Here is a 16,610-nt window from a genome sequence, read left to right on the forward strand (position 1 = left end):
TCAGCTGCCTCGAGACAAAACATGCAGGATACTGCAGACTTGCAGAATAGCCAGCAAGGCATACAAATACCCTGGAAACCTGGCAAATAATTCTTGCCTGCCCTTGCTTTCTTCCTGTATTTCCATGTTCTCTGACGTTATGCTTGCAGCTTCCAAGGACTTTGGGTGTTTCCATCAAGAATGCAGAGTTCTGGGGAGTGACTTACTGCGATGACTAAAGCCTCTGTATTTGACCTGTGGGCATAACTGACTTCACAGCCTGCATGAAATGGGATGTCGGCAGAGCTGCTAAATTAATGTGCTGCTTGGGTTGCGCTGCATAAAATGACCTGCTTTTGTGGGTTTGTCTCGTGGCTTGGCAAACCTTGAACACAAAGCAGCAAGTTCCTAGAATGAAAGTAGGTTGGATTTTGACTTTGGGATCTCTCTGAGCAGTGCAGAACCTGTACTGCTTAATTTCTTTGGTGAAAAAGTACGAGAGAAGCAAGAGTATGGAACCTATGTTGTCTTTACATTTGGATATATCTGTAATGGTCTGTGGACTAACAGACTTAAATGGCCCCTCCACTTAAATTAAGTCATAACTTCTGTTGCTTTTTCTTAGGAAGTGTTAAGTCACTTGAAGGGCTGTTGTAAATGAGCGGGTGGTAGAGTGAGATGCAAGAGATAGGGGAAATAGAACACAAAATAGTATTCAACTTATGCTGATTAATGAGGCACATAACTCTAGACTGTATGTAGGTATTTTATTGTGTATGTATTACACAGATGCACTGAAATTACTCCTAAGCGTAAGAGGTGATTGTTGGAGCTCTTTATAACATTCTGCTTAAGAACACAAGAGGAGACAGAAGCTTAATGCAGTGTCCTAGACCTCTGCGGTAGTGTGGTGGTTACCCTGAGGTGCAAGCCTGGAGTGTGTTTCCATCTTTACAACAGTGAATTTAAGATTAAAAATAAAGAAACCAGTTAGTTCCATCCTGCTTAGTGAGCAGTACTGATACGGACATAGCATCGCTATCAGCCAGTTAGAAAAACAACTTAATGTGTAGTGAGTCCTCTAAGGCAGTCATAATGAAGTCACAATCACATTCTCCAATATAACCTATTGTTGTACTGTGGCTTCTGTAGGAAATTTTATTTTTAATAAAAAACAATTTGTGGCTATATGTAAAGCTTTCTCGGTCTCCATTGCTATTTCTAAATGTAAGTATAAATACCATGTTAGGGTGAAATGCAGGAGTGCCCAAATAAGCAGCTGCAGACCTGTCATATGGGAGGGGAAGAGACATGAGCTGTAATGTTTGACTTGGCTTCCTGTCTGCTGGAAGCAGGAAAAGAGCTGGTGAGAATCTAAAAGGTTTTATCCGAGTCCACATATTTCCTTTTTTACCTTAATACCCTTTGCAAAAAAACAAAGGACGAAAAGCACCTCAGAAATGCTTTCATTTCCATAGTTCCTGCATATGTTCCCATAATGCCTGAAGAACTATTCTTAGAGAGCAGTCTATTATATACATTTACTAAGCATTATGTATAAAAGGAAGAAAGAGATTTGTTATATATAAAAGAGAAAACAGGAGAGAAAGTATCTATTCTTTAAACAGAATCTGCTATTTGTAATCCAAACAATTCTGTAGGTCTGCAGGGTCCTTCTGAGGGATCCTAGAAAAGCAACTGAAAGCAGCAGACCTCCTGTTAGCATATTTAATCTGCTGAGGACCCCAACTACCACCTAAAATTTTGTAGGGACCTGCATATCAAAAGAAGTTGAAAACCACAGAATAAAGGAACTACCATGAGAATCTCATGAGGATCATGCATGAGCCACATTTCACTCTTAAACTGCTTGCTTACTGACAGGAATATATGCATAGTCTCTAGATAAGGCATATGTTTATACTGGTTGATGCAACACAGACAAACATTTTTTTTACAGTCTTGACATCTTAAGGATTTGATTGCTATTAGCAAGTTTAACTTCTTTCTAGGATCGCAGTAGCCATCACTGAGTTTGTTACGTTACTATACAAAAGCAGTGCTTGCACGGACACTGATGGAGGTATTAGGCTGTGCTGTGCCATCCTCTTTCCTCTTCTCTACTTATCACAAGTAAAGACACATGTGCTTCTAGAATGAAGAAACCAAAATTTATTTTACTGGTGAAATACCAACTCATGAAGTACTTTGTGGTAGTAGTGCTTTTAAGACCAGCACTTAATCGTTACTGTGGTGTTACCACACTGATCTGGTTATCATGGTGACTTCTACATTAGTAAGGCTGTGTCTTTTGTTTTAAAATCTCTGCCTACTTACAAATATCACATGTAACACCTGCCAGTTAGTTCACTTGTAACTTTTCTGCTGTTCATGTTAAATGAGTTTTGATAAAACTTTCTAGGGACTGGCTCAGGTTAAAGTATTTTGTGATTTAATGGAGGTGAGATGTTCCACTGTCTGCAACGAGGGTCTGTGAGCTTCAGTCAGTTTGGGCAGGAATCCTCAGGCTATTGATAGTTGACTGACTTAGGACTGATGTGTTACTAGTTACTGAGAGTCTGGGCTCTCTGTTCAGCAGGTTTAGACAAAATTTTGGAAATTAAAAAAAAAGAGCAAGTTCAGTTACATTTTCTTTTTATTTTCTAGGTTAATAATGCTTGTAAGCCAGAGGTGAAAGTGGCTCAGCAGAACAACATCCAGAAATCTGGCAGACTGGAAGAGAACAGCTGCCCCCCAGGGCAGATGTGGAGTGTGAAGCATGGAAGAAAGCAAGAATGAGAGGGTGAACCAGGCTCATGTTCTCTTTGACAGATTTGTTCAGGCTTCAACCTGTAAGGGGACTCTTAAAGCTTTCCAAGAGCTCTGTGACTACCTAGAACTAAAGCCCAAGGACTATCGTTCTTTCTATCACAAACTCAAGTCCAAGCTCAATTACTGGAAAGCCAAAGCCTTGTGGGCCAAATTGGATAAAAGAGGCAGCCATAAGGACTACAAGAAGGGGAAAGCATGCGCCAACACGAAGGTAAGAAAATTATTCATGGTGGTCAAGACAACTGTTAATGCAGTTTGTCTTTGGAATACACAATAAAAATGTCTGGATGTAGAAAGACGTTTTCCTGGTGTCAGTATAAGCCTAAGAAAGATTCAGGAATGTTCTCACACATACTATTTATAATATAGTTGCAATTTGTTAGCATTTGTCCAGCAATCAAAAATTGCATTTGCTACTACTAAATTTGACTGCCCACCTGAATAAAGGAAGCTAAATGGAAATCCTTGAGAATGACTAGAATATTTGTAATTTATTCAGGAGAAGCTGCCTGCAGGTTTCCATGTTTTATGTTTTTGTGGCATCAATACTATAGATGGCTTAGAAAATCTTAACTGGTAAACCTTTAATCTTGGTAGGCTTTTCTTTTTTTACATTTTTTACCAAACAATAATAAGCACGTGAAATTTGCTGTTGGAGTTTAGGTACAAAATATCTGTTTGGAAGTTTCCAGTTTTAATTTGAAAATTCTCATGACTCTCAAGAAAAGTGAACTTTCCTGTCAATTTGGCAAAATATTCTATTTACCATTATTTAGAAATTAATCACTTGTATTCCAGGTTCAGCGGAGGAAAAAAAGTGCTGTGGAAACTCATACCAGTTCCTTTTGAAAGGTTGATATGTGTGGTATTTACTGCAGGAATTCCTGCTTTTACACACACACCAATTTTTTTTTACCTGAATTATTGTGAGCTGGTATGTGCTGCACCCTTGCTGGACTGTACAGTAGATTTTGTTTGTTTTGTAGTTACAGAAAGCAGTCCTTTATATCATTCATCACAATGTGAATGGAATAGGTTGTTTTTGCAAATTAATTGTACACTCTTCTTTTTTTTTTTTTAAAAGGAAGATTGTGTGGAATATTATAACATTAGAACAGGATTCTGTCATCATTCATTGAGGACAATAGATGCTACTGCTTCTTTTGAATATTTACCTTTTGGGGGAAGGAAATAACAGGAGGAATTAATGACTAATTCCTCAGTAGGGAACTGAGGGGAAAATATATCCTGTTTAGGATATGTCAGTCATTCCTGATCTATGGACTGAAGTTTAATTCCAACTAAATATTAGAAATTTATAATAGTTTATTCATGGTTTATTCTTTTTCACTTTCCGGTGGCCATTTTCATATGGATGATGGCATTTATAAATAATTGCTGCAATAAAACTTGGAAAAATTACTAATGGACCAAGGTGCACTTGTCCTAGGTCTTGTAAAGATAACACTTTCCTCAAGAAGTTCACAATTGGTACATCAGATGATAGCAGGTGCATATAGATTAACTTTGAGAACAATAAAACAATTAGACACTGTTGGTAATCATGGTTGGTGGTATCTTCAACACCCCAAAAGTCCAATCACTGTTAAGGTTTACATTTTTCAGTCAGCGTATAAAGGAAGGACTTAGGGGAGGATAAATGTCATGGAGAAAAGTTCAAAATTGTTTTTCTGAAAACTCTACTGCAATCCACATTTAATTGGATTCAGGAATTGCTCTTGTTTTGAATGAAACAGGATGGGTAGAGCTGAAATAGGGTGTTAAAGGCTGTGAAATGAAGACAGTTGGCTTATGTTTTAATGAGAAAGACATTGAGGAAGCTGTGGAAGAATGTAGAGGTATTTTAACTTGAAGAAATAGACTAAAACAGTGATTTTGCATTTGGGTTCTGAATATATCTAAGTGAGCAAGACTTCTAACACTGGTTACAAAGATTACTTTGATAGTAAAGGTGCAATGTGAAAGAAGAGATTTAGTGGAAGAATAAGTGTATAACTTGGATAGTGCTTGATCATGACAATGTACAAAAAAATAAATATGAGTGGAGGTTGACGTCCAGCTATGAAAGACATTTCAGAAAATTGTGATGCTTGTCTGGAAGGAACTGGTGCAGTGAGTTTAGAAGTACGTTAGAGCTCCATTTTTCTGTTGGACTTGAACTAGGTAGCCATGAGGAGATGTAAGAAAGGTAGAGAATTTAACATGGACAAAAAGTAGTCAACTCTGAGTTGGAAAAGTTCTGTGAGTCTACCACACTGATAAGCTGATTGAACCAGTACCTGTGAATGAGGTGATGCAAAGGCAAATTGTAGAGGAAGATGATGGACAACAGGTGAAGCCCTGTGGGAAGTTGGCAGTGACAGGAGTGGGAGAAATGAGGGAAGTCCTTCAGATAGTGCTCTGAAAGAAAAACTGGGGACATAGAGGAGTACTGAGTCTTAAAAGAAATCAGAAAGGGACATGCTTTGAAGAAATACATGTAGCCAACTGTCTATAAAACATCTCTTCAAGTGCAGTTGAAAAGTGGGTAAAAGGGGTAAAGCATACAGGGAGAGATATCTGTGCTAGAGATTTTGTATAGTGCAAAAGCTTAGCCTATTTTATGTACCAAAGCCAGGCTAGAGAGAGTGTAGGATGGAATTGGAGAAATGGGATCAAGAGAGTAATTGTCCAAGTGTCATGTAGTGATCTTGGAGAGGCGATAGTGGTGAGATAAACAGAGAGGCTCACAGGGTCATACATGACGCTCCCTCGTTTAATGGTGAGCTAGAAACCTCAGAACTTGCTGGTGTTGGTTTGAAGGACCAGAAGGTGGGAGGGGAGAATTGTAACAACATACATGTCAGTGATCACTCTGAATTGGTCTCTGCTAGGGGAATGGGAGGGCTTATTCAATAGCTGCTCTCATGTGTGAATGACAAGGAGAAGAAATGAGCAAAGGAAAAGAGGAAGAGGGGTGGAGGCAAGCCAGAGAGTAATGTGCCAGTCTTTCTAAGAATTTGTTGGTAAGATGCTGTATAGAAAAACAAGATAAAAGGGTGGGAAATAAATTAAAGGTGGCCCAACCCAGAAACATACAGGACTGTGGATTTAGGATTCACACTATTTTGAGTAGTAAAATTAGTAGTTGAGGAAAAAGTGAAATTTAGGTGGGGGTTGTTTGGTTTTTTTGTTAGTATGTCTTAAAGACTATATATCTGTGACGATAAATGATCTTTGTATGCCTTTACATATAAGCTTCGTTGAAAGTTTTAATGTAAAGAAATGATAAATATATGTATTGGTTTTATGTTTTTCATACATGTTTCTGTTAATTACTCGTTTCCTATTCTAATAGTATCTGCCATTAAATGTTTATATGTGATTCCTAAGAGATAAGCATAACTAGTCAAAGTAGAGGCCTTTTGAGAACTGAATCACATCTGATTTGATATTTTCTGTAAGTTTTATATTCCTAATGTTTAATGTAATTTGCAAACTACTGATTAAAAAATATAGAAATTTACATGGGCATGTGAAGATGATAGAATTTAAAATAAAGATTAGGGGCTTACCCATTTTATCAGAACAGAAGTCAGTCATTTCTGTATAGAAATCTCAGCTTCTATACACTTGAACATAAACCAGTTTTGAAGTTCTCATCCTCTGTAGCATAACTCTTACTTGCCCATTGAAAAATAGATCAGGGATGGAGTACTGTGACTGGAGTTAGGCAGTGAGTGCATCACATGGCCAGGCTCCAGGTTAACTAGAACTCAGATAATCAGCGTTCATGAAAGCAAGACTAGAGCAGTGATGGCTTGTTCAAATGTAAATAGTTACAAATGGTGCTCTCTCTTAATTGGTTATACAGAATACAGTTTGCATTTAATGTTCCATTACCATGGTGTTACTGACAACTTAACAGTCTGAAAGATCTTGAGCAAGAAGCATTTCTGAGGGGTGAGTCAGCTTTAGTGCATGGAGTTGCTTGGAGTTATAGAGGGGACAGGGAACAAGGAACAACAGTAGCTGGCCTTTATTTACTTGCTGTCTCATGTACCTTATTGCTGCCTTTGAGAGCATCAGAGGGCAGGTTTCTATGAGAGATCTGAAACTGGAAGAAGCGTTAGAGGTGGAAAAGGGAGCAGAATCTCTCTTTTTGTTTCAGTTGTGCTTAGAACTTTCTGTGGTTTATAACAACATAATTTAATATTTTTGTGACAGTAAAAAAATAAAAGTCCATGAATTACTTCACTGATTATCATCCAGAACATCTATAGTCTTAAACATAACCTAGATATTGTTAACAACATCCTTGTTTTGGGGGTGAGGGGAAGGTTGTAGAGAAAAAACAGGTTTTACATTTCTGTGGCAAAAGTACAGGCAATAAATTTATAATTAGATTATGTAGATTTGAGTTTGAATAGTCTGATTTTAGTACAATTCCTCTGCTGTTGTGTACTCCATAGTAACTGTTTTATACTGGGAAAGTTACCAAAGAATAAACATCACCCAACTCAGTATGGTCTTGTTGCTTATTGAATCCAGTCTCTTTGAAGATTGTAGTTGTCAGATGAGCAAAATTATTACCTGGATAAATATGATATGCTCAGCTAATTTTCTTGAAAGTTTTAAAACCAGAAAGACTTAAGTTGCGTTTGAGAGTTGTACCTACCTACAAATAAAACAATATTAAATTGGAAGAGTGTTTTGATCTTAATTGATTATCCCTTTTAAAAAATGACAAGTTGGACTCCTCTTCAATATACAAGTCTATTTAGGAGTTTGATAGCACAGTGGCTGGACTTGCCTTTTCTCTCGTATGCCTTCAGGTTACTAAAGCTATTAAAGAAGCAGTGCTAATATTCTTCCCTTTCCTCCAGACTTGGATCTCTGCCTTCAGATTTGTGTGACTTCTCACTACAGTAGTTCTATCTTGAATTTACATGTTGGTTGTTATGTCATCATTGCTGTAACTTGTAGTGTTGTATTCATCATTCAGGCTTTGTATTTCCATTTCACATTATTTGCAGAATTTATGCCCCAGTGAATAACGGGTCAAAATGTGCTGACCTCTAAAAACTGGCATATGGGGATGGCAAATGAACAAAGAGCTTTGCTTTGGGATAGGCTGTTTGTCAAAAGGTTGGACTATGGTTAAGTTTTAGCATGCTTGAGCATTTCTCAGAGAGCTTTCTTGTCCAGCCTTAAGGGTATTTAAGGATCTGCCATCTCACATGGCAGCAGCAGTCACTGCTGTAGCAAGGTCTTGATTCTGTGGGTTTGGTTTATACTGAGTCGAAATCAAAGTGCAAAAATGATATGACAAAATGAACTGTGTACTATATTTCTGTGAATGCATGTTCACATGCCAGCTTTCTTTGTTAACCTCAGTCTCTGTGGGTAAGAAGTGTCAACTGACTATCTTGGCTTTTTAATCTTAAAAGAAACAATCTTGCTGTTTCATTTGTTTCTCAGAAAGTACTTCCAACATTAGATATGAAAGTATTTTACATTCTCAAGTCGTTTATTAGCCTCTGATAGCATTTGTGAGTAGAGTGGAAAAAGATATGAAAAGATGAAAGACCTTTGATATGACAAAGGTTAGGTTGAAGAAAACATATTTTGATAAAAGTTGTCTAGTCACAGAGTTTGTATTTACATTGTTTACTTCCCTGAAGTTTCTTTTGCTGCAATGGTAGAAGCACCAGCATAGGCATAAAACTTGACTGCTCTTTGTACTACTCTAAAAGATGATGTTTGTAAAAACATTAGCATCTCATGTATTTATTTTCTGTAGCCATTGCTGTGCTGCTACTCTCTGATGAGGAATTTTTAGTGTTACTGAAGATTTTCTCAAGAAAGGCCAGCTCAGGCTTTGGAAGATGAGAGGAAAACTTGTCATCACCTTTTTTGTTTGTTTGTTTGTTTTTTAAGAAAAAAATCAGTGGATGTAATGTGGAAAGGAGAAGCCTTCAGACACATTGCTGTTCTCCAGGTGCTTACATAGCTTAGATAGTACACCTTGGCAACTCTTCTTAAAACAAGCGTTTGCAGACAGTTTACTTGCCTGTTTCTCCAAACTTTTCACTGCTCTGTGATACACTTTTTATTTTCAGGTTGCAGTTACTGCTTCAACGTATCAGTGGCAGAATGTGGCAGGTAACAATAGCGAGACTGATCTGGAATTTCAGCTTACATTGCAGACAAAGAGCACTTACTCCTAAGAGCCATGGGATGCTTGGAAGTGGTAAAAATATCTATTTCCTCCTAGAACTGTCAAGTTACTCTGTGCTGGTTGTTTTGCAGTGTCTGATAATTGGGGCTGGACCCTGTGGCCTTCGTACAGCCATCGACCTGTCATTCCTGGGAGCCAAGGTGGTGGTCGTAGAAAAGAGGGATGCCTTTTCCCGCAATAACGTGCTGCATTTGTGGCCATTCACCATACATGACTTGAGGGGTCTTGGCGCCAAAAAGTTTTATGGCAAATTCTGTGCAGGATCCATAGACCATATCAGTAAGTACAGCTGCTACTGGACACAGCAGCACTTGTTCTTCACAGGGGAAAAGTAGGTGAGAGTGTGGGGTAACTCATTAAAATTCAGCCTACACTGATCACTGCTCTCGAGTCCTTAGAGCACAATTCAGCATTACCTTTGCATTTTGGGCTAGACCTAGATGTGAAAGAAATACATTGCATCATGAGATTATCACACATGCAATATATATCTGTTGTCTTTTATACCTTTTCAAGGAATATCTTCTTCCTACACTGAAAAGTACATTTAAGGTTCAAACCTGTGTTGTGTTTTGGTTTGGTTTGTATTTTTTCTTAAAATGGATAATTTTCCTGGTTTTGCTGTTACATTCCTGCAGCTGTCACATTATTCTCTTTCTCTTGAGCATTGTAAGTGAAATTGTAAAAAATAAAAATTACTGAATGCTTTTGATCATTCTCATGAGTGTTGATCTGGAAAAAGGAGGAAGAATTTTGGCTTTGTTAATTTTTGGAAGAGCGATGTTTTCCAGAACACTGTCAGCCTGTGAATATGTTTTGATTAAATAGAGGTTTACTTATTTAAATTAAAAATAGTTTTGATGAATCTCAAAGTCTGAGAAATCAGTCTCCTTTGAAAGCTGAATGCTTTGGTGGAGCAGGAGTTACTATTTTTCAGGATTGTGGTGTGGTTTGTTGTTGTGTGGGTTTTGTCTATTTTTCAGGATTGTGGTGTGGTTTGTTGTTGTGTGGTTTTGTTTTTTTTTTTTTTTTTGGTTTTGTTTAGTTTTGTTTTTTTTCCCCAAAAAATTTACTGGACGTGGCACAACCATGTTTTGCCTGCCAGTCTGTGAAAACTATAAACTGGCACAAACACAGTAGGTAAGATTTGACTTCTTGTCCAAAGCAAAAATGGTGATTTTTTTTTTGGGGGGGGCCGCCAGTGAATGGTAAAATTGGGAGATCTTTGGAACTTCAGTCTTGTAGATTGCTTTTTCCATTCTAACTTTGTGTCATTTTTATTCTTACATACTTTATGCATGTTGTCTTTCACATCTCAGCACAGCTGAAATTTAGTGTTCAGGAGGACATTTTTTCATTTCAGCATCTGAAATATGACAGTAAGTGTCTTCCTTCAAATTAATAGACTTTGCACACTATCGTTTTCATACCCACTACCTATGTGAACGGAAGAGCAAAGAGGTGGTGAGGAACTTGCTATGCCCTCATTAACCCAAGGGTGTTAAGATGAATGTGCAGTTCAGTATTACAGATAGGCTGATCAAATAGCTAGTTGCCATCTGTGACAGAAGTGCAGTCCTGCTTGTGCTCTCTTTCTTCCCTCTCCTGTAGTGCATGTTTTGGGTCTTTCCCTTTTTGTTGATGTGGGGAACTGAAACATTAAGAAATTATTTACTTTTTATTCTTTGAAAAGGACTGGGTTTTCAGCTATGTAGAAGTTTCTTGGCACACCATGGTATTACACACCAGTGCTGCCTGGATGAAGTGCTGGCAACACAGTGGATAAAAGAAAGTACCACCTGTCCTTTACATTAATCAGTAATGTCAAACAGACACGTGGGCACTTGTGCTCCATTTTAAAAATTTTATTTCTTTATAATCTGCTTTTTTGTAGGTATCCGTCAGCTCCAGCTTATCCTTTTGAAGGTTGCCTTGATCTTGGGAATAGAGATCCATGTCAATGTGGAATTTCAGGGGCTTGTTTACCCTCCAGAGGATCAGGAGAATGAAAGCAAGTAACATTGAAACGGGTATTAGAGAAAGGGGAAGTTATGGTAGGATACACAGACACCTACTCCTTAACCCTGCTTATGACTCTAAGTCCTTTCCTCATGCTCCATTAATAAAGAGTAATTATTAATACACTTTTGCTTGAATTTTTAGTAGGATTTAGTTTTTCTAGTGACAAATCCAAATTAGTTACTATATGAAACAATTGCCCGAAGTACTACACGGAAGTAGACCAAGATGCAATAGATTGTAATTGATCCTAAAATATTTAAGCCCATTATACTTAGAAGATACCTGTGTAAAACAACTCCTTTCTTTGCATTCACTGAAGATATTTATGTCAGTGAATGATCCTTGGTACGCTTTTTGTATCTTTGAAACCCATTTTCTGATTGCCATGGGAGATGGTGGCTTACTTGGTTTTTGGCATCCTATTAATTGAATAGATAGTAGAGAAGCTATAAAGGCTGTAGTGATCCTTAAAGGTAGTATCAAGAGGGATTTACCAGAGCAGTCTCTGCCTCTGATTCTCACACTTGGCTGATGCAAGTCAGCAGTAACCTGGCCAGCAATATAGCTGTCCTGCAGTGTATCTTTACTGACCATGTGAGGAGGAGATTATGGATAGTAAGAAGAGGTTTTATGTGTTTATTCTATCATGAGCACTGTTTATATTGTCATTAACTTGAAGTTCATCAACAGGGATAGGTTGGCGTGCATTGGTCCACCCAAAAACCCATCCAGTATCTGAATATGAGTTTGAAGTAATCATTGGAGGGGATGGCAGGAGGAATACCTTAGAAGGTAATGGTGTATCCATAATTCGCTTTCACATAGAACTTATTCTTAAATTAGTTAGAACAAAATGGATTTTAACTTCCCAATCAAAATTTGGAAAGACATTTGACTAGTGAAAGGGAGATTAAACATCCACGTGAAAATCCATTTGTATTGAAGACACTGAGGTTATTTTTTTCCTTTTCCTATCCACTAGCAAAGGAGTTAGGTGTTTTAACCTGGATAATTATTCCTACATATTTTATTTAGTTGAGTAGTATTGTAGCTCTTACTTTTGGGAGTAGGAATTAAAGTGTTGAATATTATTCTCTGTAGTAGAGAATTTTATCTTAATATTTTTGATGCAAATTGCAATTTTTGGAAAAGGGATAAGAAAGACAGAAGAGCTTTTTCCCTAAACAAGAGCTTTTATTTTTCTTATGAAGCAATTTTTGCTTTTTCCGTGGAGGAGTTTGTAATTCATCAGATTCATTCTGTCTTTTTATTTTGTGAGGGCACCTGTCTATGCCATGCTGAGCCTTCTCTGAAGGTGTGCTGTATTTTTCATTGTTACTACTTTATCCTTCCTGTAGGGTTTCGCCGAAAAGAGTTCCGTGGTAAACTAGCAATTGCTATCACAGCAAACTTCATCAATCGCAACACCACAGCTGAAGCCAAAGTAGAAGAGATCAGTGGTGTGGCCTTCATATTCAACCAGAAGTTCTTCCAGGATCTACGAGAAGCCACAGGTTTGCCAGCATTACTAGATTTCCAGTGAAAACTATTATTAATATTTTTATTATTTAGGGCAGAAATATATTCAGTTAACACCCTTTTGGAGTATTTTGAGCCATCAGAAGAGTGTTATAATAGTCTTTATTATTACAACTTTGTAACTTGGGTATCATGTTTAATCAATAAATGAACATCTTGTACAAGGAAGTCAGTCATTGCAGTCTCTGAAATCTGACTTCCCTATTTTTACAGCTCTTCTATACAGTTGTACAAAGCAGATGTGTATCATTCAGATGTGTGTCATTTTTGTTGAAAAGTGGAGAACTTATTTCCCTGACAGTTTTCAGTAAATCTGAACCCTAAATAGGAAAAGTCTGAGTCCTGAGTTCAGCTTTTTGCACACCACATGTGAATGCAAACCTTAGATTGATGATAAATATGTATTTTAAAAGAGGTAGCTATATGCTGATGAAATGTGCTGTTTGTGATTTTGTTGAAGATTCAGATTTTAACGGCATCAAAAGCATGGGAGAAAGCTGCTTGGCATTCTCTCTCTAAGGCTTTCTAACCATGTAGTTTCGTTGTACTTTCTTCTGTTGCATGTAACATACAATTTACTTTCTTCTGAGCTCATGTTGCATGTAACTTGTTCCTTCACTATCATGACTTTTGTTCTGTCATAAGGTATTGACTTGGAGAACATTGTCTACTACAAAGATGATACACACTACTTTGTCATGACTGCCAAAAAACAGAGCTTGCTGGAAAAAGGAGTGATACGGCATGTGGGTATTAACTTTTCCTATATTCACTATAAACTTAAGATTTTTGGGACAATTTGCTTTTCAGATGTTAAGGGAAGCCTGCTTTTTTTTCACCTTGTAAAGTTTTTATACAGGTGTATTTTAGAGCAGAAATATATGTGGTTAACACCTTCTGAAGTTTTTTGAGCTATCAGAAGAGTGTTATAAGACCTATCTTCTCCAAATTTGTATCCCTTTGTAGATTTGGCAATTTTGTTTATGTTAAGATAAAATATGCTTAAAAAAACATTTGATAGCTTAGTTAAGCTTCTCTAATTTTATGGGAATGAAAAAGCAGGGAGTGAAGAAAGTATTGGAAATTCACCTATATTTTATTCTGACAGAAGCTGATTTTAAAGTAGCTTGGCCACAAATGAACAAATAAGGATTGAGGCCTTGTACCTTCTGTCTGAAGTGTGTGAAGAGATATGCTCAGAAGTTTCTTAGCCCTTTCACACTCAGAAATGCTAGCAGGACTGATAAGTGTTTGCAATAAAAGATTTACAAATTTTCTCTGAAGCATAAGCACAGATAGGAATGAAAGAAATGAGGGCAAACCTGTATCAATGGATTTGTCAGAATCTTAATGCCGTCTATTATATATACCAGTCTTAAAATAAACTTGCAGATTTGGCTGTTTCACTTTGTGTTTTTGTCAGGATTATGCTGACACAGAGTTGTTACTCTCACGGGAGAATGTGGACCAGGAGGCTCTGCTAAACTATGCCAGAGAAGCGGCTGACTTCTCCACTAATCAGCAGCTGCCATCACTGGACTTTGCCATCAATCACTATGGTCAGCCAGATGTGGCCATGTTTGACTTCACGTGCATGTATGCGTCGGAGAATGCAGCTCTGGTTCGAGAACAGAATGGCCACCAGTTACTTGTGGCACTGGTGGGGGACAGTCTCTTAGAGGTTTGTGTTTTAAGCTTATTGTATAAACAGTGAATTGAAGCATAAACATAAGCTGTTGCACCCATCACAGAAATATGCGCTGCCTATAAGAGAGTTACTGTAAGGAAAGCTACTGTTTATTATAAAGTGGGAGGTTTGAAGGAAAGGTGGGGGAAACACAGTATTTAGGATGGTAAAGATCTTGCTCAAGAAAATGTGTGCAGAGATTTTTCTGAAGTTGTGTCTCTTCTGTCTGCTTCTTATTGGGACAATTAGACCCTTTACGGAGCCTACTTGTAGGCCTGTTAGTTATTAGCATTTTGTAGTTGGTTAAAAAGTACAGTCTTGAAGAGAAACTGTTAAGGCATTCCAGGCTATGAGTTATTGTTGGGTATAGAGGAACATTGGCTTTGGAGGAGCTTATGGGATTTTCACCATACATCTGGCTTCCTCTAGCCCGGCGGGAGTAGAGCTTTCAGCTAATTACTGAGCTACAATTTCCCAGCAAATTACCCTCTGAATGTGTTCTTGGTATTTGTTTAAATTTTTTCCTAACTGGTGCTATTCCTTTCTCTGCTTTTTTTTTTTTTTTTTTAAACTATAATATTAGCCATTTTGGCCAATGGGAACTGGAATAGCCAGGGGATTTTTGGCTGCAATGGACTCTGCTTGGATGGTACGAAGTTGGTCGCTTGGAGCTAGTCCTTTGGAAGTTCTTGCAGAGAGGTAATAGAGAAAATGAATACACTTTCAGTTCTAATGCAGTCCTCCAATGTCTCATCATTCATTCCAGTTCCTTCTAGTACAAATATATAGATAGAGTGGGAGATACAGATTCTCACTCTTTTTAGTGGATGTTTGTGGGTATAATTCAACTGAAGAAAAATTTCTTAAAGAGCTGATAAAGAAAAAAAGTGTATTTATAGAGGAAAAAAATGTCACAGCCATTAAGATTAGATGAAGAATCTTTTTTTGGGTCCTTATTGGCATTACGTGGAGTGACTTACTGTCATCAGCCTTGCAATAGCAAACCAGATGAAGATGTAGGTGCCTTTAAAGTGCCAGAGACAAAAATTCTTGCCATCCCCTATTATCTTGTAAATATCTTTAATGATTTCCTTTTATGGAATCTGTGAACTGCTTTTATTTCATGTTCTCCTAAATTGGTCACTTTGTTTCATATAAGCTGAACAGCATCTTGTGTTTCTTTGGAGTATCATGTTCTTTATGCTTTTATCATCTTTGGTTGAGTGTTATTTTTGTGACTCAAGGTGATCTCTTAGAGATCAGAGCTCAAATAATTAAAAAAATGGAGTAAGTAAAAGCAACAGCTAGTAGAATCTATTTTAAACTTAAGTAACTGCAGCTTCTGACCGTCAGGAATCAATAGTATAATTTTAAAGATTGTCAAAATGGCAGAATGAATTTTTTAATTCCTTTTATTGGAATTTTTAAAAATGGTGAGAATAATAATGTTACAGTTGAAGCCAGACTTCCATCACCTTTCCATTAGACATTTGCAGACAGCTGTAAGATCTTCCTTGAACCTTCTCTTCTGAATGCTGAACAAACTCAGTTCCCTTGGCCCTCCCCTCACAGGGCAAGTGCTCCAGTCCCCTTGTTGGCCACCTTCCTGAGTCACTCGTGTCTCAATGTCTTTACTGTACTGGGGAACACTGTAATTTGTTTAATGTATTTTTTTCTTCCCTTCTTTTGGTTTCTGGAGTTGTATTAAATTGCAGATTTTAATATACTTACACTGAACCTTAGCTATCCAGTGTCTGAAGTGGTTGGCTTCCTGATCTGAATGTTTATCTCCTGAGGATTTACTTAGCAGTATTAGTAGTGATGTATCTCTTAAAAAAAAAAAAACCCAAAACCCAAACCACCCAAACAAAAAAAAACCCCAAAACAACCCATAAAAAAACCCAAACGAAAACCAAACCAAATCCAAATGCAAACCCACAAAACCTAAAAGAAACAAACAAAACAAAACCCAAACTTTTTTTTTTTTTAATTCTATTTTTCCAAGGGAAAGCATTTATAGGCTACTGCCTCAGACCACCCCTGAAAATGTGAGTAAAAACTTCAGCCATTACAGCATTGATCCTGCCACCCGGTATCCCAATATCAACGTCAACTTCTTGCGGCCACAGCAGGTAACTGGACAAATGGTGCTTCTTAATCCTTGTAATCTGCACTGTCTTTTCTTAGGCGAAGCTGAGCTAATGTTTTGGGAGCAGTAGTGACCTGATGTGGCAGTATAACAGGGAAGCAGTGAAAAGCAGATACATCAGTCAAGAGTAGACCTCTGTACTTTAAGAAATTCTTTTTTAG

At 37.5% G+C, this 16,610-nt stretch overlaps 1 protein-coding gene across 6 annotated transcripts in view; it reads left to right on the forward strand.

Moving 5' to 3' along the window:
- The window catches only part of MICAL3 (microtubule associated monooxygenase, calponin and LIM domain containing 3), a 155,216-nt gene that overhangs the window by 40,887 nt on the left and 97,719 nt on the right, over nt 1-16,610 (forward strand). For all 6 annotated transcript variants that reach the window (XM_026868080.1, XM_026868081.1, XM_026868083.1 and 3 more), the window contains exons 2-10: nt 2,647-3,022; nt 9,124-9,331; nt 10,947-11,063; nt 11,765-11,866; nt 12,433-12,588; nt 13,259-13,359; nt 14,037-14,294; nt 14,884-14,999; nt 16,306-16,432. In XM_026868080.1, the coding sequence (XP_026723881.1) occupies nt 2,759-3,022; nt 9,124-9,331; nt 10,947-11,063; nt 11,765-11,866; nt 12,433-12,588; nt 13,259-13,359; nt 14,037-14,294; nt 14,884-14,999; nt 16,306-16,432 (1,449 nt within the window). In that variant the 5' untranslated portion in view covers nt 2,647-2,758. The remainder of the gene's footprint in view (nt 1-2,646; nt 3,023-9,123; nt 9,332-10,946; nt 11,064-11,764; nt 11,867-12,432; nt 12,589-13,258; nt 13,360-14,036; nt 14,295-14,883; nt 15,000-16,305; nt 16,433-16,610) is intronic.

This window comes from Athene cunicularia (assembly GCF_003259725.1).
Source record: "Athene cunicularia isolate RWA chromosome 1 unlocalized genomic scaffold, athCun1 chr1_part2, whole genome shotgun sequence".
NCBI lineage: Eukaryota > Metazoa > Chordata > Aves > Strigiformes > Strigidae > Athene > Athene cunicularia.